We start from the raw sequence: 27,305 nt of genomic DNA on the forward strand, positions 1-27,305 counted from the left end.
ATGTGACGCAATACTTTCTTCTTCTTTTTTTAATACATGAATTATGTTAGTGTATATTTAAATGTGTGCAAACTTAGAAAACGCATATGCAGTGTTTTATATTTTTTATTAAATTGCTTTTTTTAATATCTATATATATTTTTTGCTACATATCACTTTATGTAATTCTGCTCCAGAAGATTCCACTTTTACTGTCACACCGGTTAAACAGGTCCTAACATGTGTGTGTTGGTATGCTGCTTTTAAATTGTGTTCATTAGAATCGATTATATCACATTAGTAGACAGTAGTTATTAAGGCCCTCTCACTCGCACACAAACTATTATAATTGTTATTATTATTATTATTATTGGTGCTGTGTTACTTTATTCACATAAGTAGAATATTTGTTTCACAGTTCATAAAATAGTTAATAATAAAAGAATACACAATAAGGACAGTGTAACTGGAAATGCAATAGAAAGGAAACAGGCAGCACCTGTTACATACTGTACAATGAATTGAAGTATCTGATATTTACATATAATAGAGAGAGCACACATGTCCACTATGGGGGCGCCATGTTGAGTAATTTCTACTAGTAGTTGTAGCTTGGAAGGATAGTGTGCTATCGAGGATGACACCCAGACTCCTGAGAAACTGAGGAATTGTCATTTGAAATGGAAAGACTGAGGAGAACCTCGGTTTTTATCACTGTTTGATCTGAGAAAGTTGTGAGTGAACCAGCTTGTGATTTCATGAAGACAATCGGAGAGGTTGAGGATGGAAGAAGAAGAAGAATGAGTGCATTCAGGTGACTTTTCCTTCTTTAGCTGGTCTCACCGACATATTCTTCCTGCTCTGCTGCTGTCATTTGACCTTAACCCTTAATAATCAATATCGCTCAGTGTTATAGAGCAGTGAGGTGACACCCAATATTTGCACCCCACAAAGTTCTATAGCAGTGTCTGCCATAAAACACCTTTTTATGGGGACAGACATCACAACACAATTCAAAAAAAAAATGTAAGTCTGCAGACATTTGGTCTGAGCACTGAAACATCGCAGCAATGAATCTGTGGATGAAAGATGGACAGCGTGTGGGATCTTTTCGTTTGTTCTAAGAGATAAATCTCAGCTTATTTTAATGGAAACATAACCATGTGTTAAAATACTTTACACATGTGAACAAATAAAGTGAATAGGATGTCTTGTTTACGTAGGCATTATGCATTTGAATTGTTCTTAGATGTATTAGGTGCAGTGTTTGGTCTATTACTTTGTTTTTTTCTATTTTAATTTGAATGAAAACAGAAAATCCCACTGCAAATCCTGCAAAGACACATTTAAAGGTTCCAACCCACTGACTGTGAGAGTTAATAAATTGGAGGTGGCAGACGCCTGAAAACCACAGCATGTTAACTGTCTAAGTGACTAGACTGTGGAGTAAAGCTGCCAAATACCTGGTGTTATTGACGATATATGGCAATCTGACAAAGGCCTGGCGTCCTGTGACTGTATTATAGTACTGTGTGTATTTTGACTGCATACATACAGTAAAATTGACGAGACATTCAGTTGTAGTCGTACTGTATGCTTTTAATAACATTTCCATTTCATGCAGTAACAGAAACACATTTATTTGTTAAATAAACACATTGCAGTCTAAGAAAAGTGCCTCGCTTCATAACACAACAATCGTCTCTCTTTGCTCTCTCCTCACCAACTCTTTAGTAATGACAGGTCGGTGCAGACGTGCAGGGGTTAATATTCAGTCACAAAAGCAACACGTTGATTTGCATTACAGAGGCTAACAGGAAAAGCAATAAAACACAAACACAAAGCATTCTTTGTCATTCAGTTTGACCGATTCATGGAAGAATTTGTCGATGCTGCTGAAACAGACGGAACAAACGGCCTCTCGGTCGGTTCGTCGCCTCCTTGTTTCTTAAATTTAAGGCCAAACAAACTGCAGAGTTTCATGAGCATCAGGTCCACGATCTCTTCCTCCTCTGACGGCTGTGGAAAGAGAGAGTACAGTGTGTGTGAGTGGAGGATTAAGCAGGCAAGCATCAGAGTGGATGCACACTCAGCGTGGGTGAGTCACCTTGTGATGGATCTGCTCCTGACTGAATGCCACCAGGATGACAGAGATGAAGAGGTTCAGCACCACAAAGGTCATGAACACAATGCAGGAGCCGATGAGGAAAGCACCAAGCACCGGATTATAATTCAGAACCTGACGGGTCGAGAGGAGGACGTAAATGTTTGCTTTGCTTTTTGCGTATCTAAGTACACACTAAGTCTCCCACTCACCTCCTCATAGTTAAAGATGCCAAGTTGCAGGCTGACCATGGTCTGTGCTGCATCCAGCAGAGTGCGATAGGAGTATAACCTCCACCCGTACATCAGGTTAGACTGAAATGCAGAAAGTTCATCTCCGTGTCAACGTTTTTGGAATGAGTTATGTTTCTTTTTTACAGATTACAGATTACAGATAAGGAGCGCAGCATCTCCAGCAGCGAGTGTGGGAAACTCCTCACCGCAACGGAGTAGGCCAGAAACATGATGGTCATGACCACCAGGAAGCCTGAAATATCAGTCCAGGCTCGCTGCAGCGTCGATGTTATCATGTGCAGCTTGGGGTTCAGTCTCAGCAGGTGCCACAGTTTGACTGTAGCCAATAATACTAAGAAGGCAATCAGATACCCCAGCACTGCATCGGCCTGCGCTGTCTCATGGAAACTGGCATATCTGGAGACAGTGAGTGAAAAGCAAACGAGCCCTGAATCACAGTTTATACACACATTTAAACTCAGAGTGCCAACACTTTTCATGTTGTCCTTTCGGGTAAAGTTTGCACTTTAAACATACTTTGCACTGTGTTTAATGTTGTACTTTGGTCCCAATGAAATACTGGTGTATTGTGTACTGTATATAGCTTATGGTGATTTTTATTTACCATATAAAACTATACAAGCAGGTTCTAACAGTATAAAATACCTTATTTCTTTACTTGATCTACCACTAGAGCTGAAACAAATAATCGATGAATCAATTACTAAATTAATCGACAACTATTTTGATCATCGATTAATCGGTTTGTAGCTTTTTTCAAGATTAAAACAAGATTTCCAATTGTTTAAGCTTCTTAAATGGGAGTATTTTCTTCATTTCTTTGCTTTGGATATCAAAGAAATCATTAAAGGTTAATCATTTTGGTTTGTGGACAAAAGAAGATCATTTCCAGGTTTGACAAACACCGATCAACATTTTTAAGGTTTTCTGATATTTTATGGACCAAATGATTAATTGAGAAAATAATCGTCAGATTAATCGATTATGAAAATAATCGTTAGTTGCAGCTCTATCTACCACAACAAACCTAATTACCTTTACTTTACTGTAAATTGTATTGTACACACACATATTCACACCTATGTTCAAAAAGGTTTCCTGGATATAATTGGATATAATTTCTGTGGGTGTGTTTTTGTGATTGTCTTGTCGCTCACTGGTCCCGGTTATTCTGGTAGTAGTAGATGTCCCGGTTCCCCAGTAGAGTCCTCTTGATGAACACAGACAGTGCACTCCAGCTGAGAACGATGATGGCCAGCTCCAGCAGGTTCCACTTACTCTTGAAATAAGCCCATTTCTGCTGCTTCATCTGTTTTCCCTGTGGTCAAACGTTCCAGTCAGCATCTTTACTACAGATTACCACCGGTAATGGTGAGATTAATAAACACAAACCTGAACAAACATGTAATAAACGATAAAGAGGAAGTAGATGACTTCAGAGGCCATGACAAAGATGTGAAGGCCGCCAGTCGACTGGTAGAGACGCACGCTCTGAAGCTCACTGCGGAACTGGAAAGCTCCTGAAAGAAATGCAAGAGTGCAGCAGCCGCGTTACCGACTGTGCCGCTCTCACACCCCGACGTGACTGAACGCGGCTGAATGCTCACCGATGGCCGTGGTCTCCAGCATGAGCGTGACGATGCAGAACAGGTTGACATTGGCGTTGTATACTGTGAACTCGACGAAGACGGCCTGAGTGTACACGTCAAACCAGGCGCTGTCATAAAGACGCTGAAGGGATCTACACAGACACATACACAGGAAATCAAACTAATACTGAATCAGCAGCAGTTTTAATTGAATTACTTACACTAAATCAGAGGTCTCAAACTCTAATGAGAAGTGGCCCACGATCTTCTGATTATGATTGTTAGCTAGTGCCAAGGACAGTGAGCAATATCTTTATAACAGTAACATCGAAGGTTGAGAGTTTTTCCTTTCTCTCCTTCCTTTCTTCCCCCCACCTCTCCTCTAATGTCGCATATTTTTCCTTTCACCCCAACCTGTCTAGGCAGTTGGCCGCACACGTTTGAGTCTGCTTCCATCAGAGATTTTCTTCCTGTTAAAAGGGAGTTTTCCAATTTTCAACACTTTTACTTTGCAATTCTGTGAAATATCGTCATGAATTCAGCGATTGCTTCATCGTGACGGGATATTGTGACATGATTTCAAGCTAATTTCCCACATAGTTGGACTGTTTTGTCACATGACCGGCCCCCCCTCATGACCAGACCGGACACTCATTGGCCCCCAGGGTAGTTTGAGTTTGAGACCCCTGAACTAAATAATTTGAATGCCTACCGACTGGAATTTGGTAAATCAGGCCCCAGATCCACCACAAACCCTCCTCCTCTGTAGAAAACCACACTGCCCCAGAGGGGGAAGGCCCTCAGTTTACCCTGGGATTGGTACGTCCACGGGCTCTGCAGGTTCACGGAGACGTTGCCTCCCACAGAGCTGCTCCACGCTGGACCGTACGAGCCCACGTCCTCCAGCTCCCACGAGTACGGAGCGTGACAGTCCAGGAGAGACTGCTGCATGGAGCGAGCGACATGGCAGGAGTTTTTCTTCACCCTCACCTGACGGAGACGCGCGTTACCCACCAGCTTTGAGTTTCCGTCCGTGATAAATCCTGCAAAATGATTTCAAGAATGAACCATAAGCTGCTGGAGGGCGTTCATGCAAAGCTTGAGTTGTGTGCATCTTCACCACACACTGACCCGGGCGCTCTCCAAACAGGTTGCTCAGCAGAGTGGTGTTTGCCCAGTGGAACACGTCCTGAATGCTCATACTGTCTGAGATCCCTTTGCTGAAGCTCTGGCGAATGTGGTGTGTCAGAAAGTAAGCGTTGGGATCCCTCTGACCGTACGCCACCAGGAGCAGCATCCACATGAATCCCATGTAGGCTGCATGAACACATCTCGCTTTAGTGGATGGTGGATTGGTGGATTGTATCTTCTGATGTGTGTAGGTACGTCTTTTATCTTACCAACAATCTCCCCCATTAGTGTAAAGACTTTGCGCTCTTTGATCATGTTGTTCCTGATCCTCTCGATGTCAGTGGGAGGCGGTGGCTGATAGAAGCTACATGTGCTGTCTCTCCTCGCTGCCCGCACAGTGTCAGCATCATCTGAGGATGAGCGATTTCAAACTTTATTTTCTTGTTTGTCTTTTGTTAATTTTAATGAAATGACACAGAAAAGAGAGAAAAACAAACTTGCCTGTGTTTCTGAGACTCTCGTCTATCTGAGGCTCTCCAAACTCCTCCTGGTCAATTTTCTTCAGCACAAGAGCAAAGAAAGCAGCAAAACCAAGAACCTGCGGCAGAAGATTTCCTCATGTCAACATCACACAACTCCATGAGGTAAGATTAACTCTGCACACTTACTCATCAGCTTATTTACGAGGTGCAGTATTGCTCATTTACTGACATAATAATGAATGTTTTTTAAAATAAAAAATATGAGTTGGACTTGGACAAATGGATACAAAGAAATTAAATAATGGAAATTAAATAATAGATTTTAGAGTTTTAGAGTCATTTGCTGCCTTGTATGAACTGCATGACAGTAAAAATCTTTTTGTAAATACAGATTATTATTGTCTTTTTCTTGAAAAATGAATTTAGTGATAATTCAGGATAATAGAATTTTATTCAACACAAAAAACTAATTTGGCTCCAGTTACTGTGGATATAATATGTTATGAAAATGTATTACGCTTCAAAATATAAACTCATGTCCATTAGATTCAAACTCGAGCTGCAACTAAGGATTATTTTCATAATCAATTAATCTTAGATGATGTTCTCAAGTGTCTTGTTTGTGTCCATAAACCAAAATGATTCACTTTTAATGATTTCTTTGTTTTATGGAGCAAAGAAACCTGAAAATATTCACATTTAAGAAGCTGAAAGGATCAGAACTCTTGTTTTAATCATGAAAAAAGCTTCAAACCGATGAATCGATTATCAAAATAGTCGACGGTTAAGTTAGTAATCGATTCATCGAGTAATTGTTTCGGCTCTAATTCAAACCATTGTCAAATGACACATTTTCACACTGCACACAGAAGAAAAATAATAACTACACTGTGATCATATCCTGTGATGCTCCTCACCTTTAGAGGCTGGGTGATGAACAGACTCTCAAAGAAGGAAACCAACATGGAGATGAGCCAGCTGATGGAGCGATCTCTTCCATATGTCAGCCCATACATCATGGTGAAGTATCCTGACACTCCACTGGTTGCGATCACCAGGATCCATCCAATAAAGACAAACCACCATGGCAGCCCTGCTGGACAGCATCTTTTGGACGAGTCCCCACCGGTGCTGCCCTCTTCTGGACTGGGGCTGCGGTCAGAGTGCTCACCGTCCAGGCTGGACGCTGGCAGGTGGAAGTTCAGGAGACCCTTCATCCCCTGGACCTGATGCATGGCTCGGTTGTAGCTGTCAGGGTTTGGGAATCGAGAAGGTCCCAACAGACCCAGCTCGTTCTCAACGTGACGCAGCTGCCGGTACAGGAACCTGCTGTTGTTGCTCTTCTTCTGAGATTCGTCTGAAATCTTCTCGGGGCTTTCGCACATGCTGTTGTCTGCTCACACACACACGAGCACGTCATTTGGGACGTCAAAGGAAACACCTGAGAGATCTCAATGATTTGTTGATCTACTGGAGAATTAAAATGTTCTTATATCGTGTGCTATTCCTCTAAATGTTCTTGCATAACATTATCTTTCAACTTATTAAAACAATAATTCTTTGTCATTTGTAGATCTCTTTACCTATAGTATTATTTATATTTATTTTATTTATTTAGACATTTCCCTGCATGTAATAAACGTTCATTACATTAATTTATGGTGCACTTTACCTTGTAAACTGACTGCACCTAAACTGAGGATGGAGGTGTGATCCGTTTTGGCGGCGTCCGTGTAGAAGTCTCCGCCGGCTCGGTTCTGCCGTCTGATGATGTCCTCCACCAGAGACAGCAGAGTGTTGATGTCCGCCTGCTGACCAGCATGGACGTCCTGATGGGGCAGTGGACTTTTCATGGCCTTTGAAAGCGACTGGGCGATTTTCTTTATGTCCTGATGTAGAAACCATATCAAGCTCATGAGACATGGAGCAGAAGGAAAGTAATTAACCTTCAGAGACGTGTCCTCTGTGGCCTCACCTTGATCACTGTGTCTGCTGTGATGTCCTTCAGCTCTTTCTGTGGGGAAGACGTCTGTGAAGGAGACACTCGGCCGGTCTTCCCCTGCCTGGACGCGTCTCTTTTGCCGGTTCTCTCTCGCGGTCGAGTGTTTCTGAAGATACTCACAATCAGTAGATTGATGGGAAACATGATGATTGAACTCTGTATTCCGATCATAACCTGTTGCCAGGTGAACTCGATGTGACCTGTAAGATTAATTCATGGGCAAAGGTTCCTTTAGTCTGAAGTTTTTCAGGGAGAATTAAAGTGGTAGATCAGTTTATTTTCAGTGTGGTTGGATGAGTTATTAACACATTATCAGTACTGACTTTGCCACGTACGCAAGTCTTCAACGTGTTCACTGCTTTATTTTTTACTATTAAACAGAACTTTCTGTCTGCATACAGGTTTGTAAACTTCTCCCTCTCCTGCACCAAAGTTCATAAAAACAAAAGCGAACTCATTAATCATCTCATAATCTCACAACTCATAATCCTGTTTAAAGATTTCAAACACCAAAGATAACGTGAATTTACTGATGGAGGCAACAGTGGATTGACAACTCCTGATGTAAAATTCTCCAAGCCAAAAGTTCTCAATGAGCCGAAGTCATTGAGCCAAAGTTCTCAATGAAGAGTGATTTACAATCTTTAGTTTCCAGCAGGAAAAGGCTATCGAATAGTAAGATCATAAGACATCACAGACTTAAGCAGACATACATTTCATTGCCTGAGCCTTTTGTAAAGTAGCTAAAATGAAACTCCATGGAAACATAGTGTTGATACTGTATTAATTCCTCATGCAACCGTCCTTCAAAAACACAAACTGTCCCCTTCAGATATTCCTGTCTGAGGTCATTTACCAAATAAAAATAATGTACATTTATGTGGTTTGTTCCTTACCCAGGTCCATGGTCTGCTCTGACGGGTCTGTTGGGATTCCCCAGAACATGATGCTGGTCAGCATGGTGCACAGCAGCAGAGAGAAGCAGCAGGAAACTCGCTGCACGCGCGTGAACGTGCTGCACGGAGGTCGACTCACGACCGAGAACCAGATGTGGCCGTCACTAAAATCTTTGGCTGTCTTCATAAAGAACAGGTTACTACAAAAGAGAGGAAGAGAAATTAGGATTGATTAGAGCTTTAGTGACAGTAACATAGTATTCATAACAGGTGAGTGACAGGTCTCACCTAAACCTCTTCAAATCCATTTCTGAGGCGACTGGGAAGACCTTGTCCAGAGCGCACTCTCCCACATCTACAGCCAACCAGGAGTTACACAGGAAATGCCATTTCTGACCAGTCTCCAGATCCTGCACCATGACTTTGTTCACATACCTGCACATGACATCAATATTTACATCGTTTTTTGTGAAAGTTCATCATGTCTTCTCATTAAACTTTGTTTTTTGGTTCGTTTTTTAGACAATAGTAAGTTTTCTTTTATTTCACCACCTAACATCAGGTGAGGGAGGTGGAAGATTCACACCGTAACTTGTTAACAAAGGTAAAGGAACACTTACTATTGTCTAAATATTTATAAACTAAATATTTATATCACTCTGTGTCACAATAGCCAGAAAAGAGGTCTAGTGTGCAAATTTTAGGAAGGTTTACTGAAAGAAATTTGTATAAATGTATAACAGCTTCAAAACAAAAGGCCACCTTGTTTCTACAGGAGCCCAAATGGACAAAAAACCAAGCAGGGCATAAATTGGGCACTGTGATACGTGATGTGGTAACTACACAAAGAAGAATCAGGAAGAAGAGGCCACTTCAGTTCCCTGACACACTTGGGAAAAGGAGGGGTGAGTGAGGAGTCACCAAGTCTTACATACTGAGCCTTTAACAATAACTTTAATCTAAATCTTTTGCGCTCTAACCACGCAGGGTATCCTCCCGAGTTGTCGTGCCACAGTCTGATGCTTTGCAGGTCTCCAAGAGAAAAGTGTGTGGTCAGCAGGAACATGTCCACCCCGCCCCGCTCAAACACCGGCTTCTCGTGGTCGGTCAGGTGATGCGGGTCACTTTCTCCCTCTGTGCCCAGCAGAGTGATGGTCACCTACGACAAAAAAGAGCAAAGTGTATCAGAGTCAGAAACCCTGGTGGACGTGTTCTGTTATCTCTGCATTTCATCAGACGCCACTGACCTGAGAGGAGGTGGAGGCACCGCGGCGATGCCCGGTGCCGACACTCAGCACGTAATGATACTCAGCCAAGGGGTCATTGTCTTCGAGCACTGTTATCTTAACCTACAAGTGCAAGTCAAGACAAAGCTTTCAGGAAGTAACATTTATATTGATTATACAAGACAATAAAGCATATTTGATTTAAAGTTAAACGCCCCTTAACCTAACAAAGCAGATAAAGATTAAAACCTTGACTCAATTGTATGTTGTCTTTTTCTTCCTTAACGACACAGTTTTATTACATTTATTCATTTATTTGCTCTTGATTGCTCTTGTGTGACTTGTCTTCTTGGTTTTATTTCTCTTTTATTTTTATGAATATTGACATGATGATCTGACTCTCATGGCTCTGGTTTGATCAGACGTCTTTTGGTTTTCTGACAAATCCTTTTCCCGTACGCCGCTTTTGTTTTTTGGTTTGTCAAAGAGTATTGATATTACAAAACATTCAATAAACCTGTAACATTCGATCCCACATGGCCTGGATTTACCTTGGCTGAGTCCTGGATGTCTTTCCTGCGAGCCCAGACCACTGCCACCAGATAAGCAGCGAAGATGGCCCCCACGAAACACACCACCACAGGATTGTTAGTGAACGTCGCAAAGAGTTCTGCCGTGCGCGACACGTCCACCAGGTTTGGCATGACAAAGAACGAGCTGCCGAAGAAAGTCAGGTGGTTACAGAGACACTGAGTGACCAGAGGCGTCGTCAGTGGACCGACCTGCAGACAAACAGAACAACAGCAGCTTTAAACGTCACGGCTGATCCGTGTGGATGACGTATGTTAGGTTTTTAACTCACCCTGCAGCCATTTTCACTCCAGGAAGATTGAGTTTCGTTCCAGTATTTGCACTGGGCAGCGATGGAAGTGACGGCGACTGTGGCGTTGATGGATTTGACACCGGGCTCAACAATGGGCTTCAAAACCAGGTAGTGAACGCCGACATCTCCTGTTCTGTTTTGGGGACTCAGCACCCAGGTGTATTTTTCCTCTGTGGTAAAATGACACAAAAATATTCAAAATAAAGTGTAGACCTACATGTGTTTATCATTGAACATGTTTTAATAACATTACCTTCTTTCAAATTCTCTTGGGGAATCTGAGCCTTTGCCACATAATTCTCATCATCTGGATATTCTTTAAATCCCAGCAACACAATGAAAGAAATGTCTTCAGAAGGCTCCATCTTCAGCACGAGCGTGACATCCGGCGACGGGACGTCAATTATGACTGTGCTGAAATTGGCAAGGTCAATGATTGTGCTGTTCTCCTGCCCTTCATCAGGCCTGGGTAGAAGAATCTGGAAATAAAAAAACATCGATCAGCATTGTCCAAGGTCAGTTTACTCAAAGTGTCTCTAATTTGTTCTTAAATGACCTCGATCTCCTCAGGTAAGTTCTCCACAGGAATGGCAGAGCCGTTGACTCTGGTGAGAGACACTGATCCCACCGTTCCTGTGATGTTTCCCTCTTTCCAGGAATATGGATTCTTCTCAAAGCTCATCATCTAGGAGGGAGAAAGAAACTTAGATTCATTTAAACTTATTCTGATGTGGTGCAGGTTCACAAAGGCGGAAATACTGGACCACAGTGTTTTTACAGAAGCCAACAATGGACAAACTAAACATCTTGAAGGCTTGAAGGTTCTCCATCATTCACCTGCAACATGCAACTTTACTAATAAAAAAGTACATTTTATTTATAGAACACCTTTCACAGATATAAAATCACAAAGTGCTTCACAATAAAAATTATAATAAAATAATAAAAACAACCAAAGTACTAAACACAATACACAGACAATCATTTAAAAGCCTGGTTCAACTAAAAGCTTGCTTATAAAGCCAGATCTTCAGCTGCTTTTTAAAAGAGTGGACACATGTTACACAGAGCAATGTAAGTGGTAAAGCATTCCAAGGTCTAGGTGCTATTATCTGCAAGGAACAGTCTCCTCTAGTTTTGTATGTATGTATTTGAATGAAGGAGCCTGAACATTTAAAGCTCTAAAAGTCGTCACAATGACTTTAAAATGTATTCTAAAACAAACGGGTAACGCTGGTGACTGGTGATGCTAAAATAGGGGAGATGTGTAAAAGTCTGCAGACGGTCCAGCTCCTTTTTTATTCCAACAAGTAAAAAGACTATTGCAATAGTCGAGGCGAGATGAGATAAAAGCATGTAGGATCATTTCTTAATTCAGCCTTTGACGCAAAAGCTGTTAAAATAGCAGTTTCTGATTAGCTTTTAGACATTTCTGAATCAAACAACAAACACGAGCCTAAGGAACTGATCCGCTGCATGATCAGTGGGATTTTCCCATCAGGGGCAATGACCAGGGTTTCTGTCTTGTCAGAGTTGAGCTGTAGATGATCGATGGTTGTTTAACCACTGATTGATGCTCATCAAACAGTTGATTAAGGAGGAAAGTTTATGGAACAGCTGAATAGTCATCATCAGCATAAAGATGACATGAGAGAAAGCTGAAGTGTCTAATGATCGAGGTATAACAGGAGGCTCCAGGACAGAACTGTTGCTAAATTTTACACATTGTACCTTGTGAGTGTGAGTGTGAATACAGTCTCTTAACTAAAGTTTACACTTAAACATTACTGTAGAGTCACTTACTCTCACGTCCATCGGCTCCTCTGGAGAAACAACATCATCAGGCAGTCGAGGGAAGGAAAACCTGGACGAGCTGCTCTTCTGTACGTTTATGTCTTGCATCTGCATGGACTCTGCAGAGACTCTGCGGACAGAACAGAACACAGTCATTCCAGGAGTCTCTGCAAACACCGGTAAAGTAAATGTTCCAGTCTTCATTTACCTGTTGACGTACACACTGATCTGACCAGAATCAATGATGGCAGGGTTTCCATCCAGCTTTTTATTGGTCAGCAAAGCACTCTGAACGTTGTTGATCCCAGTCAGAAGAAAATCGGAGACTTTTTTCTGGTGCAAACATAAATCTGTTTAGTTCAGACTGGAACAAAGAAAATGGAACAAAGAAACAATGTTAAAAGTGTTTTTTATCTCACATTTGATGAAACATTTAAAATATTACTGGCTGCTTCAACTATGGGTGCAGCTGCTTCGACGACTTTTCCATCGTCGCTGTCGTCCTGATGAACACTGATGGTGTTGAGGGAGGAGCTGAGGTCGACCAACAATGAACCTGCTTCTTCCTGAAGAACAAAAGTGAACAGAGGTCGATCTGTGTCCACACATTTAACTTTAGCATTGATTTTCCAGTTGCTTAACCATTAGAACACAGAGCATTTCAGCTGCTTTTTTCCATTACTATATTCTATACTATATATAAGAATGTGTACTATAGAGTGTCTTATATAGAGTGTCAATCTGATGAAAAACTAATTTAATTTTCACCAACTATATAAACACACGGATTGAATTTGTGACATTTGGAAATACGTCACAGTTCAATGTTCACTTGGCTCGTTTTCATGAACAAAAAGAAAAGAAAAATGATTTATTCTGTTACTTCTGCACAATTATTGCTACTTGTGTGTGTGACCTTTCTTCCTCATTTTGATGCTCAGTTTGAAATTCAGCAGGTCGTCTTGACCATGTCTTATGTGCTTAATGTACTTAATGTACTGAGTCGCTGCCATGTGTTTGGCTGATTAAGTCCCTAGAACAGGGGTCTCAAACTCGCTGCACGCCAGTCGCTGTTAAAATCATTAAATTCAACATTTTATTATATATAAGCTTGTCTAGTGTTTTAATTACACTCGTCTACATGTACATTTTGATTTAGCGTTTTATTTTTGTCTGTTTTTGTTATTTACAGATTTTAATTATGTCATAAATGTGTTTTATCACTTTTATTTTGAAATGGGGTGAATATTTGTAATGGTAACAACATAATGGATTATCGAGACATAACAGATTTAATTTCTAATCACTAAACCGTTTTTTCACTTGACCCGGCCCCTCCTGACCACACTAGAAGTTCACGGGCCCCCAGGTCATTTTGAGTTTGAGGCCCCTGCCCTAGAAGCTAAAATGTTAGAGCATCTTGGGAACAATGTGCAATTTATCAATATAACATGGTGCACTGATCTGTAATCACTGCTGATTATCAAGTATTGCTGCTTCTGCTGTGAGCACAGACAAGGTGAGTGTTTGTAAACTGTTCAAAAATACTTTTAGGCAGCTTCATTATTATTATTGTTGTTATTGTATATGTTGTTGAACTGATCCAGAGTCGTGTACTTGAGCAGCAGGACTGAGCTCGTCCGAGCGCTGGGTGAGTCCAGCCACAGCTCTGGCCGTCACTTGCACTTCCTGCGTGGAGTTGCTCGGTGAGTCCACAAGCACTGTGGCCATTTTGTTCAGCATCTGCTGCCTGAGCTGAAACACAGACAGAGAGCAGCACTGATTATTAACACATGCTGAAATAACAGCAGTGCATTATTAACAGTTTTAACTTCAGACACACTCGGTTACCTCGGTCCTCGCATCCTTCTGCTCCTCGTTGTCCTCTGCATTCAGAATGTCTGAGACTGAGGTAAATATTTGCCCAAGAGCCTCAGTGGTGAGCAAACCCTGCTTCTCTAACTGAGTCACAGTGTCCTCCACTGCAGACTGCAGAGCCACCACCGACGCACTGGACACACTTTGCTGTACCTAAAGTTTAAGATAAATAATGAATGATTTCCACTTTAGATTTCTTTACCTCTCCGTCGTCTCTGACATTCATGCTGACAAACCTGAGTGGTGACAGTCGTGGAGGTTTTCTCATTTCCACTTTTCACAGTCACCACGACAGACAAACTGTAATCGTTGTTCGCGTCTCCCAGAGGCAGGAAGACGGACTTCACCTCGTTTGTGTTGCTGCAACGTAGATGTGTGCCTTAAAAACACAAGAAACCATTACTGTTGATTATTCATCTAAATCAATTCTGTGCATATTGTTGTAGGGCAGATTGTCTTACACAAACATTTTAAGTCTTTTTTATTACTTGATGCTTGTGTAACAGCCATGCGATCTCAAATTTGCAGCCTCATAAGCTCACTTTCTTGGCTTTTAACACTCAACATTCATTTTTCACCCTCTTTTCTCCACTTTTTAATGATGTGCATTCTCACCAGTGTCAGTTTTGAAGCAATAAGAGCAGCCCTCAGAGCAAAAGGAGCTGGGTTTGCAGGTGATGTCAAAGGCATCAAGTACAGTCCCTGATGTGGGGGAGATGCTGCAGGACGGAGGACTCGGGGCTGTCAGAGCCTCAGTTGTCGGAGCCTCAGTTGTCGGAGCATCAGTTGTCGGAGCATCAGTTGTCGGAGCATCAGTTGTCGGAGCCTCAGTTGTCAGTTGTGGGAGCATCAGTTGTGGGAGCATCAGTTGTGGGAGCATCAGTTGCGGGAGCATCAGTTGTACTCGGAGGTGGCTCAGTTGGTTCAGGATCAGGTACGGGGAGAGTGTATTTGGCAAAACCAAGCTCATTATTGCCTGTAAAAAAAAAGAAAGGAAGAAAAACATGTATTTTAAAATCAATGTGAAAATTGTTCAGTATTGCCAATCCCAGCTGACATAGAGTGAAAGGCGGAGTCACACAGTGGACAGGTGACCAGTCCATCACAGGGACAACATGGAATCTTATCATTCTATTAATTATATAAATTAGTATTTATTACTTTACATAATAATTTACTCATAATTTTACAGCCTGATAGTTTAACCCTTTTAAAACAAACTATGTTTATTAAATCAGCACGTTTTCATGCATTTTAGCTCATTTTCTATATTTTCTGGGACCATCACACTGTCTATTTTGGAATTTTTGGGCTATATTAGGTTTTATACATATCTGTAAAGGTTTCTGATTGGCAGGTTGAATGTTTTCTAAGATTTAAAGAAGAATTCATTTATCTTAATCAAAATATTTGTGCTCGTTTATTTAAATTTAAATGTCACGTTTATTACTACCTGTCCTATCACTGCAGATCCGTTTAAGATTGAAAATCGATTATGGAAACGAAACATATCTAATTCTTGTCGTGTTAAGAGATTAAGACAGAAATCACCATAAGCGATCACAGTGATGTTCTGCCGCGTGTCCCTCGACACCTTCAGATGTTGACTTTGTACGATATATTCAGTGCTGCCATCCTGCAGGTCAACAGGGGGCGTCCTTCCTGCTCTGGAGTAACACCTTTGAAGGTTAGTCTGAGGAAAACATCTTCAGTTAATACACTCACAGGTCTTATTTTGAAAAAAATCATCCGAGGATCGTGCTGTTTCAGACTTATACCTTCACAGGTTTGGGGTCTTCAGTGAACCAGACCACATGTGGACACGTTGTCACGCAGCTCAGTCTTAGCTTCACACCACCGTCCACATTCACAGGAGAGCAGTTATCACAACTGCAAAACAAACATATAACATATAAGTATAAACTTTAAAACCATCTGTAACCACAGTTGTTTACTTGATTTTGTTACCTGATGGTGACATGGGTGAATTCCTTTGGAGTCACGGTGATGCATTTAGAGACTGAACCGAGATCTGCCCACTCCCTGAACCAGGTTTTCTTCCTCACAGTTAAAGTGTATTTGAAAAATTCAAAGGGCTTGGGAAGGCAGTCTTTCTCGATGATGTGAAATTCATCCTGTTTTATGTTTCTGCACATGCAGTTTCCTTCTGTAAAACAAGATTTCAACAGCATACAAACGTCCTCAAACACAGCATCAGTACAGCATATTTATACACAAGTGTCATCACGGCAGAATGTTGAGCTGTGAAAACGACCACAGTTTTATGTCTGGTGTGATCGCCAGAGACCAGAATGTGAAACAAGTATGATGATCCACTGAAACGTGGCACCAGTAACGCTCAAATTAGACACTGATAATAGGGAGATTGGATTATCAGATGGGGAAATGTAGGCCACAGTCACATGAGCAGCCAATTCTAATCAGATCAGTTCATGATCTTGACTACATGTGTCTTGTATATGACTTCCATGAGAACCTGATAATCCTGACGGCGACGTGTATTCTGATAATCTGATTTCTGTGTGCATCAACAGAAATTAAGTGGGAACCAACTGCTGAGAAGAATGTACTTGCTACAGAAATATATGCAATTTCTGGATGTGGTGGAATACAAATATATCATTTTGGTGAATGAATGTTAGAATCATGTCAGTATAAAAAAATTAACATGATCATATGAGCATTAGAATAAAAACAATCCTGCTGTAATTATTTCAATCACATGTTTTATTGCTTAATGCTCAGTAGACTGATACTGTACTTACTACACTTCCATTCAAACGTGAGTCCTGTGCTGGGTAAGGCTTCGGTTCCCGCTGCTCTCAGTGTGACGTTGTGACTGTAGTCGCTCAAAGAGTCAGGAGCAGCGATTATTCTCACATCTGCCTGTGAAAGTGAGCAAAAACACAACTCATCTGTGCAAATACGGTCATATTAATATGATATCACATCATATTAATATAGGCGTTCATCATACTGTGGTTTCATGTTCATGTGCTGAGTGATTCTGACAAGCCTCCAGGACGTTCTCCAGGTCCACATCCACATCAGAGGCTGAGAAAGCGTTCGTGGCTCGCACTTGAATCTTTACCAGTCCTTTCAGAAAGAAACATTTTGTATTTAAACACCATGCAGTATTATAAAATCATCATTATTTTCTATTTAATAACAGCACAGTGTTTTTCTTTCATTACCTTCGATTGGTTTGGAGAAGGTATAAACCTGTGAGCTGCCGTCGAGCAGGTCCCTGCTCATAGACCGTGTCTCCGTGGCTCCGGTGAGATTGAAGAGAAGCTGCACCGGGGCTCCGAGCTCCAGAGAAACATCAATGACCATGTCAGCTGAGTCTGGACACTTGCCTTCCTCTGACACCACTGAGGCCTGCAGGTACTCCACAGGCTGCAGCACACACAGCTGCAGATCTGTGGACACGGTGCGCGCTGTGACACTGTTCGACGCAGCCAGAGTCAGGTTGTGGCAGCCGGGCCCGAGCTCCTCCACCGCAGCTGAACTCAGCGTAACGTTGTGAGGTTTGATGCCAACGTCCACGGATGAGTTTGCAACCAAATGTTCTTCACGACGAACAGTGTAGGAAATATTTGTACCTTTTCAAGACAAGAAGAAAAGGGATTCAATTTATGAGCATGTTTGAGTCAGAGACACATGTTTGCTTATGTTTAGATGGATGTTTACTCACCAGCCTCCATCATCACCTGGATCTGAACAGGACGTCCATACAGAGCGTTGCATTTAGTGCCCTCTGTTGACACGTTCCTGCTATAGCATGTGATGGCACTAAACTCTCCCACAGGCTCCTGAACAGTGATGGCTCTCTGAGCTGTGACGTGCCAGTCACTCGTGGTGCACTCCACCACCACCACGAACACACCGGGGCGGCTGAATTTGTGCATGATGGTGCTTTCCATCCTGTGAAGACGCGCAGTAAAAACCAAAGTTACATCACAACAGTTCTAGTATCTACAGCTCTGGAGTAGCTACGACAGTGCTTCACAAATGAAATTGTGTCAAGAGCACATTTGTGCACAACTAAGGGAATCTGTATGTCCAAGAGATTGATGATGAGTGAATTTGTTGGATCGACTGATAACGAGTGATCTGGTTGAATGTAAAGTTCTGCTCACTCTTCGGGGCTGTATGGATCAATCGTGTGTCCGTCTCCGGCATTGACCGAGCACGTCAGGTTCCCCTGAAACGGATGAAGGAGCCACTTCACTGTGATGGTGACGTTATCAAACACGGCCGCCAGTTTGCTTATCAGTAAGTAGAGACCTGAGAGGAGATCACAGCGTTAGAGTGATTCAATAATACTCAGGTTCATGTTGAGAGAAAATAGAAAAGTAACCATTAATATTACAGCGCAGTAACAACATGGTGATAACAATCAATTTTAGACACCCGTAATCAATATGGGGGTAAGACACATAGATAATAGACACTGGCACATTATTGGACTCTGTTTTCTAGTATTACTTTACTTTACTTTAGTGTCTGTGAATAAATAGATAGGAGATAAAAAGCCTTTATTTCCCAGGGAGCAATTTTATTTTTATTTTATTTATTTTATAACAGTCGTCCATACACCAACTTATGCCGTGAAATACATTCAATAAATAAAGACCAAATTTGTGTTTGACAGCCCTGATCCACAGATTTACTTTAGAGACCAAAAGTCTAAGTTTAGAGGACGGAAATGGACAAACTCATGTATCTGACCGTGTTTGCAGTGATACTCCACAGACAGGTAACTTCCCAGCACAGGACACGGTTCAACGGAAGAGCTCAGATCCACTGGAGCCTGACAGGCCTGCAGTCCATGGCAATGAGCTGCAAGGAGGCAGAAGTCAAGCAAGTCATGACATGGCCAAATGAAGCTGGAATATTATTTGAATTTCTTTGGGATTATAATAATTCTTTGGAATTATTTGGGATTTCTCAACTTTCATCCAATTAAATGCAAATTACCCATTCTGATTTTTAAAATCCCTCCAATAAAAAAAAGCGCTAATCGAGCTTCACAGAGGTCTATGAACAATAAGGAGAATCACCGCTGTTGTTTTGCATGAACTTCTCCTGTAAAGTGAATTCTAGACTCATATGAAGCCATTATTCAGCTCCTATAGGAGGGGATTTGTCTCATGTCTCCTCTGGCAGTGTCATCCTTTTGTCTGCAGCCATGGAGCAATCATCGTTTTGTGTCCGGCACAAAGCGTGAAACAAAAACAGAGTTGGCGTTTATTTTGGTCTGTTTATCTTTTAACAAAGCCACAAACAATAAGTCCCCATAGATTCTACTGTAAATACAAATATACCTGAATGTATGGCAAAGTAACAGGTGAACGTTTATAAATGGAGTCATATTATCATATTAAAATGTATTTTTCCACTTTTCTATATTGATAATTGTATTTTTAAACCATAATTCATGATCGTACCTGTGACAGTGTCTACTACATCTATCCAGCTGCACTCCTCCTGTGAGGACGTGGGTAGAGCGGTGAGTTTAGAGCGGCAGAAGTGAATTGTCTTTCGTCCGTAGAAGCTGTCAACGATCTCGATCACCTGACCCGAACCACACTGCAGTGTGGCGTTTTGGCCATGACATGCAATGGTTCTCCCAGAATCTGAGGGTAAAAGAGGGTGGGGGGGAATAAATCAGCAAGAGCAAACACAACAACAGTAGACACTGATACTGTGTGTGATTATTTATGTTGGAGCGAGCACCAAACTGGCAGATGAAGTCGAGCTCCCGGCTGCAGTTGACTGTTGCTTCCCACTGGAAGCCTGAATGTCTCAGGATGTGTCCACAGGCCGCTTGTGGATCTGGCAAATTCACCCAGTTATTGTAGCTGACATCTGAGCTGTCCAGCCATGCAAGGGAGCCTGAGAGAGCGGTAACACACACACACACACACACACACACACAGAAACAAAGACAGAAAAAGTTCAAATACATCACACACAACGTCCTCCTTTCTTTGTGGTGTGTTAATTGTTCAGATGAAACTACGGATCATAAAAGAACAAAGCAAAAGGCGGAGCTGGTGACAGATGAATGATAGAGATTTGTTCTCTGTGATGGGAAATAAAGACAAGTTTGTAAATCAGGCCACTTGACAGCGATATCTCTCATTACACCTGCTGCTCCAGGGAGATAACGGAGTGTAGCAGGCAATCATGAAACACACGGAACATCTCTTCTATTAAATGATGACAAACATCCCAAATGTGATAGTTAGATATAAGGTAAAAATACTTTAAATGTAAGATACTAACAAGGTAGTTATTCATATATAATGGTCTGCTTCCTTTACTGATGGTTCAGAATGCTTTATTTAAAACTTAATTCACTCCAAACAAGCCGTTAATTTATCCTAAGAGCTAATGAAAAGACAACAAATTAAATAAAATAAGTTTTCACTCACATGAACATAGGAGTTATCCCCCTTTAACTCCTCTTTAAATGCTATTTTGGGCAACCTCTACTGGAGTGCTAATTGTACAATATTTCTACCCAAACATGTTATTTCTATTTTAGGAAAAACACATTGATATAGGAATATAGCAATGAAATGTGTACAACTGTCCATATCAACCAACTATATATATATATCATGTTTCCTTGAAAAAGAGGATGATGCTAATCAAGTAATAATGAAGTGATGCTACTAGCATAACATTCACACGTCACTCTATAAAGTACTAACTGAGATTAAAAACAACTCCAAACATTTAATACCAAATAAAACATATACAGACCGTGTGCCCTTGTCAGTCAGGGGCTAAAACATATCACGCAAAGTGCTTGAGACTCCGTTTGTAGCCTTAATTGGCACTACGTTTATCTCGTTTTTTCTCCTACTTCCGGTATTTTTAGCCTCTCAAAAATAAAAGCATCCCTTTTGCACAGATGACTCTACCACAATAAAAGTGAGACAACATTTATGTCATTTAGAGTAGTTGATTAGTCGACGATTCAAGGTTTGACATGTGTGTCAAAGTGTCTTTTTTAGCAGCCTTGTCAAATCAGCAGTATAAAAAAGGTCTGGTGATTAAAAGAATGAATAATAAACAATACAATATAAACAATACAAATGCAGAATTTATGAATTTACAGGTGTTATATTGTCCTTGTTCAGATACACTTGGCTGTAGCTGGACATAAACTCTTCTAAACGCCTGCACATGTGTAAAACACAAGAAATCACTTCTATTAAATGATGATCATCAACATGCCAAACTTGTTAGTTTAAAGTAAAATACTTTCATTTATTTTGCTGTTTGTACTTGCAAAGTTACAGCACAAGTGTGTGAAGGTCTGGTGATTAACAGAATGAATAATAAACAAAACAAATGTATGGGTGTATATTACATATTTTACAGTTCTATTGTCAGATACAACACCTGCACTGTGTGGTGTTCACGTCTGATGTGATGCTACCCGAGTTAAAGCACAGCACACACACACACACACACACACACACACACACACACACACACACACACACACAAACACGACCTCTCACCCTCAGTGGCAGCAGACTCCAGCGTGAGGTTGGGAGCAGCAGGTGCCAGCCCAAGCCACCAGTCCTTGTCCGGCTGCAGGTGCTTCTGCAGGAACTGCTGCGTTTCATCGTTAAGGATGAAGGCCAAGTGTCCTCCTCCTCGCTCACACCATCCCTGGGCACTGAGGAAGGAGCGCTGCAGGGCCACAAACTCGTAGCAGGAGCCGTCAAAGCCCTCCTGGTGGTCTGGGCAGGACAGATTCTCAGCGTCTTCTTGAGCGTAACAAGCCCAGCTGAGGAGCAGAGCCGTCAGAGTCAGTGTGGGAAGAGCAGCGCCGTCCATGTCAGCATCTGTCCATGCGTCACAGTCTGTGAGGACAGGACTTTAAAGGGCTCTGACGTCAGCAGCTCTCACACTAATCAGCTGTTGGGCATCGTGGCCTGACACTGGGATGGTTTCCTTCATGGCGGACCACCTTTGTGTTTGGCCCATGATTGTCGAGCACAAACAAAGCTGAGGCGTGTTGTAAAAGGGGACATGACAAGTGTCAACAGCCAGGGATTGTCCCGCTGTCTCTATTACAGCAGGGGCTCCACAACCTGCACAGTGAGATAAGCTTCTCTTTCAGACCTGCTCCCATCAAAGTGTCACTCAAAGCTTTAACTGCCTCATGGATCTGATGTTGTTTTTCAGAAGTTAAGACATCTCTATCTCTGTTTAAGCAAAGTAATAAAGTCATATTTACCTTTGAGCGAGGAACTGATGATGATATGTCTGTTCAATCCTGTGATCTTTGGTATTTGGCATACAACATGTGTCATAAGCATATCTTTAAATAAACCTGGTGTAAAAGATATTTTTCACAGCTGTTATTAATGACTTAGAGAATTAGAGTTCCACTTCATGTGGGTTTAAGAAAACAAGGGTACTGCTGTGGTTCAAATGTAAGAGGGAGGTCACGTGAAATAACTGACACTGATTAGTTATATTCTAATAAACATAATGATATCATAGATATAATAGTGTGTGGTTATTATGGCATTAATACTAAATCAACAAATATAATGATGTACATTGTTGTATATGGAAGGCTAATCTAAAAAAAAGAAATCATGGGTAATTAACAGCAAACCAGTATGAACAAGCTGGAATTCAGCCATCACTAATGTGATCATTGACACATGTCGTTAAAATCAAGATCAAATGGATGTTTGAACATTTCTGAGTATTTTTGTTTCCTCCTCGTACGAAACATCGTACAATCTTCATAGAATAAAGAAAACAGTAAATAACTGTTCCATAAGTCTTTAAGGAGGTTTAACACACAGTAATAAAGGTTTTTATATGACATTATTATTATTTGTAATGAAAAAATACAATGATAAACATATGTATTATCTTACTGCTTATTAAGCATATGTTATTTTTGCAGCTGTAGTTGTGCTTTGAGTTTCCTCCTTTGTAAATGATAGATATGACAAAATTTAATATACAAAAGCAATTCTGCGGCTTCCTTTTAATTCATTCAACCCATTTATTGTCTTTAAACTTTTGATCTTAGAAACTTTAATGTGTGTGCATTTGCTTGAATGAGATGCACAATTAAAATCAAAAAGTGAAACGCATATACTATAGATTTGTCGCACACAAAGTGAAATATTTCAGGCATTTTTTTAATTTTGATGATTATGAATCTACGAGTTTTGATACGTTTTGATTTGAATTACTGGGGATAAAAAGTATAAAAAGTATATATATATTATGCAAAAACTTCTTTTTTTTCTTTCTTTCTTAGAGGGCTCTTTAAAAAAGCTGCCGGATGTCTGACGTCATATCACTGCGACGCATCTCCACTGAGGACATGACTTGTTGAGCTAACCGGTGTGAACGTAAACATTCCCGCAGATTAATTAATAAATTTAAACTACTTTTGTACATTTTCACAATGCTGGCGTGTAAACGGGCTTTGTCCGGCACAGCGACCTCTGCTCTGCGGCTTCTCGGCAGCAGTCCCCGGGTGAGTTTCACCGCCGCCAAAGCTTCGGCGGTTGAACCTCAGTATGTTTCCTCTGGAGTTTAACTCACCACTGAGCGATAATGTCACTACTGAGCGTTAATCCCACCACTGATTGAGCGTTAATCCGGACACGTTTCTCCTCCTCAGGCTGTGCAGAGAAGTCTGTCCACGGAAACACAAGGAGAAGTCCGCATCGCAGAAATCCTGAAGGAGAAGTTCCCGCTGGCGTCGTCGCTCAAAGTCGTGGATATTTCAGGTAAACAGTGAGCGCAGAGCCGACCCTGCTCCCTAACACGTCCGCTCAACCGCTGTCAACAGTCTGAAATAATCTAATCAGATTACTGAGAGGGAAGTCATCATTTCTGAAGTTTCCTGTCAAGAACCAAAGGTTTTAAAGTGTGACACATGATAATGTCTGCTCTTGTTTTGTGCTTCATTAATGAAACTCATACTCACCGGTACTGAAATATTCTACTCGAGTAAAAGTAAAAGTACCCTTATTTTTAAGTACTGGTCTAAAAATGTGCTTAAATTAAAGTAAAAACAAGTAGCTTGTTTAAAATGTACTCAGAGTAAAAGTTACTTAGTTACTGACAAAATGGGAACACAAATCTCACATGAATTGTTTTTAATTAAAGGCAACACTTTACAAATTAATGTGCTGACAAAATAAAATATGCAAACACATATTGTGCCAGTCAACATAGGTCAAAGGTCACAAATGTTTTAACTTTCTCACTCACTCAGGGACCTTAATTAGTGCATATTCACCTGTTCTCATGTCCTCGTCATTCACCTGTCACCACCTGTCTTCATCATTCACCTGTCCTCATCATCATTTACCTGTCTTCATGTCTTCATCATTCACCTGTCAGTACTTCAAAAAACATACTTAAGTTAAAGTAAAATAACAATTACTTAAAAAAATACACAAAAACACATTACTTTCCACCACTTTTTCAGGTGTATGATGTATAAACCATCATAAAGTTTCCATTGTGGTTTTCTGCTGCTGGCACACAGCAGTTCTGCATACATAAACAGTGATTATTAAAATGACTGCTGCTTTTCCAGCCTTCTCCTCTGACCTCTGGCATCAATAAGGCAAGAAAGAAGTGCAGCTCACTGGATGTTTGCTCTTTTTCTGAGCAAACATCTCTGTAAACACTGGAGATGATTGTGCATGAACATCCCAGAAGATCAGCAGTTTCTGCCTGACACGTTCACCTATAATCACCTTTCTAGTCACATTCTGATGCTCGTTTGGAACTTCAGCAGTCAGTGTTGACCAAGTCTACATGACTGAGGTCAGTGGTTCTCAAAGTTTTTATACCAAAACACAACCTGAGAAGACATCGAGCTCTAGAAGTAGCAGAGTGGTGTAAACGGGTCGAGTCACCGCCAGACTTTTCACATCATTTGCTCTCTCGTCATCCTCCCCTTCCTCACATATACATCACGCACTGGTATAGTGGAGTTAAGATTTAAGAAGAGTTAAGAAGTGAGAGATTTGTTTGTGGTACCACAGTTTGAGAACCATGGGCTTAGTGCAGTGACTCACTGTCTGATTAGAGATTTGTGTCAACATGAAGTTGAGCAGACGTACCTAATAAAGTGGTTGTTAAGTGTGTACGTTTTAAATAAGGCGATTAAAATTAACTTGTAGTTAATTTATTAAAAATAGATCTCTTGTAAACTTTTATAAACTTATAGAAATGGCTGTTAAAAATACCTGAGACCTTTTTATGATGCTTTAATTTGCTCTGGTCATGATTTACTGTATATTGTGAAAGTGGCTGCAGTTAAAAAGTAAAATATTACACACACAATGGAACAAATAGTAATTGATTCCTGACATTTTACTGACTTATTCAATTTCTATGTGATAATAACTGAGTATAGGTGCAGATTCTCCGTGTTTATTTTACATTTATCATGTAATTATCTGACAGATCCACTCTTATTGTTGTGCAGAAACTCTATGATTGTGTGCGTGTGTGTGTGTGCAGGTGGCTGTGGGGCCATGTATGAGATCCACATCGAGTCCAGTGAGTTCACAGGAAAGAGGGTTGTTCAACAACACCAGTTAGTCAATCAGGTAAAAAATAATAATCATGACAGTATTTTTTGAATCAGTTTGTTTTCCTCAGTATTCGTGCTGACATTTAAAGTTTCTCGATACTCAATGTTTTTAAGATAATTGTGATTATCTGTATCTACACGGATTTTATGTTCATCAAATGTTTCACACTCAATCGACACAGTGAAAACCATAAAATAAAAACAAAGGTCTCTGACTCTCTGATGTTCCTATTTGTTTATGACATCATCGTGACATCATAACGCAACTTAACTCAAGTGCACAAACTCTATCTCAGTAAAAACAAATTGTACAACATTTGAAAAACATTTATATCAACATTTCCCGCTCTTAAACCTGATATTTATCACATTTTAACTACATTAACCTGGAATGTGTCTCTTTAGACAGTTACTTTATCAAAAACACTGTGGCTCACTGAAGTGTTTTTGTTCCACAGGCTCTAAAGGAAGAGATTCAAGGAATGCACGGACTGCGAATATTCACCAGCACCCCGAGAATGTAGAGAACGTCCTTCCACTGCTGAGCCACCACTTATTCTATTGTTCACTCTGTCTGAATGTAAACTATCACAGAGGCTGTTTTATAGTAAAATAATTCAGTGTTAATGTCTGAGGCAGAAATGCAGAGGACAACAACACTGAGAAAAAAACCCATAGCATCACAACACAAGTCATTTTTCTTTACTATTGAGAAACATTCTCTTACATAACATATATACATATATGTAATATATATACAACCAAGCTGTGATACGCACAATTTAACTTTGTAAAGACATTTTACAGGGTTTCAGGGTTAAAAGGCTGCTGGTTTCATAAAGAGTTCTCCAGGAATCACAGTGTGATGAAACCTCATGAAATGATGCGACTGCTTTTAAGTTGGTTGTCATGCATTGGATTTGTACATGGACCTTGAATTTATGCTAGCTATGCACCAGGAATTCACATAATAATAAACAACAACAGACGACTCACCGTGTTGGTTCTGATCTTCAAATGTTTAAAAAAGAAGGATTTAAGAAGCGTCATGTGCTGACAATGACAGGGGGCTGCAACCTTTAGTATTAATTATATCTCCACCCAAATAAATGTAATCTAACATCATTTATAAGGTTTTATATACAGATGTAAAAAAATAGTTTGTCGCATTTATGAAATCTAAAAAGTAGAAAAAGAAACCGCTCTGAACTTCTCTCCACAGTTTCAGTTCTGAGACGTAGACATGAGGATGTGACACATATTTCCGTGGATGATCGTCTTGATCCCTTCAAAAATAGGTGTTTACTTTGAAAGAAAGAAATAAAATAAAGATAATTATAATTCTTTCAAAGCTACGGGGAGCCACTGCTGAGGCGCTGAAGAGCCACATGTGGCTCGAGAGCCGCAGGTTGCAGACCCCTGGCATAGGCCATATAAGTGGTC

General features: G+C 40.7%; 3 protein-coding genes across 3 annotated transcripts in view; 1 reads left to right on the plus strand and 2 right to left on the minus strand.

Moving 5' to 3' along the window:
• swap70a (switching B cell complex subunit SWAP70a) overlaps window positions 1-27,305 on the minus strand; it is a 924,354-nt gene that overhangs the window by 764,922 nt on the left and 132,127 nt on the right. The window lies entirely within an intron of this gene.
• Window positions 1,558-22,140, minus strand: pkd1l2a (polycystic kidney disease 1 like 2a). The gene is given in 42 exon segments (XM_044029808.1): window positions 1,558-1,998; window positions 2,087-2,218; window positions 2,296-2,397; window positions 2,523-2,733; window positions 3,495-3,655; window positions 3,730-3,857; window positions 3,945-4,078; window positions 4,639-4,969; window positions 5,058-5,243; window positions 5,327-5,467; window positions 5,559-5,655; window positions 6,457-6,932; window positions 7,212-7,428; window positions 7,515-7,741; window positions 8,438-8,637; window positions 8,726-8,872; window positions 9,418-9,596; window positions 9,685-9,786; window positions 10,215-10,450; window positions 10,453-10,716; window positions 10,800-11,025; window positions 11,103-11,231; window positions 12,350-12,470; window positions 12,549-12,673; window positions 12,760-12,906; window positions 13,958-14,095; window positions 14,192-14,371; window positions 14,455-14,597; window positions 14,834-14,959; window positions 15,123-15,194; window positions 15,770-15,911; window positions 15,997-16,108; window positions 16,187-16,385; window positions 17,005-17,125; window positions 17,217-17,335; window positions 17,434-17,844; window positions 17,937-18,166; window positions 18,382-18,529; window positions 18,974-19,084; window positions 19,693-19,881; window positions 19,982-20,140; window positions 21,784-22,140. Coding segments are annotated over 42 exon segments (7,503 nt in total). The 5' UTR covers window positions 22,106-22,140; the 3' UTR covers window positions 1,558-1,836.
• bola3 (bolA family member 3) lies at window positions 23,587-26,853 on the plus strand. Its single transcript, XM_044029805.1, has 4 exons — window positions 23,587-23,780; window positions 23,928-24,036; window positions 25,790-25,878; window positions 26,321-26,853. Exons 1-4 carry the CDS (start codon window positions 23,709-23,711, stop codon window positions 26,384-26,386), a joined length of 336 nt encoding a protein of 111 aa, XP_043885740.1. The 5' UTR covers window positions 23,587-23,708; the 3' UTR covers window positions 26,387-26,853.

The sequence above is a fragment of the Solea senegalensis genome, linkage group LG7 (assembly GCF_019176455.1).
Source record: "Solea senegalensis isolate Sse05_10M linkage group LG7, IFAPA_SoseM_1, whole genome shotgun sequence".
Lineage (NCBI taxonomy): Eukaryota > Metazoa > Chordata > Actinopteri > Pleuronectiformes > Soleidae > Solea > Solea senegalensis.

Bases quoted from the DNA above. Each gene is read 5' to 3' on its own strand.
- bola3 (XM_044029805.1), top strand. From the start codon at position 23,709: ATGCTGGCGTGTAAACGGGCTTTGTCCGGCACAGCGACCTCTGCTCTG. The intron at 23,781-23,927 runs GTGAGTTTCACC...TCTCCTCCTCAG, and splicing joins TTCTCGGCAGCAGTCCCCGG to GCTGTGCAGAGAAGTCTGTC. The intron at 24,037-25,789 runs GTAAACAGTGAG...GTGTGTGTGCAG, and splicing joins CAAAGTCGTGGATATTTCAG to GTGGCTGTGGGGCCATGTAT.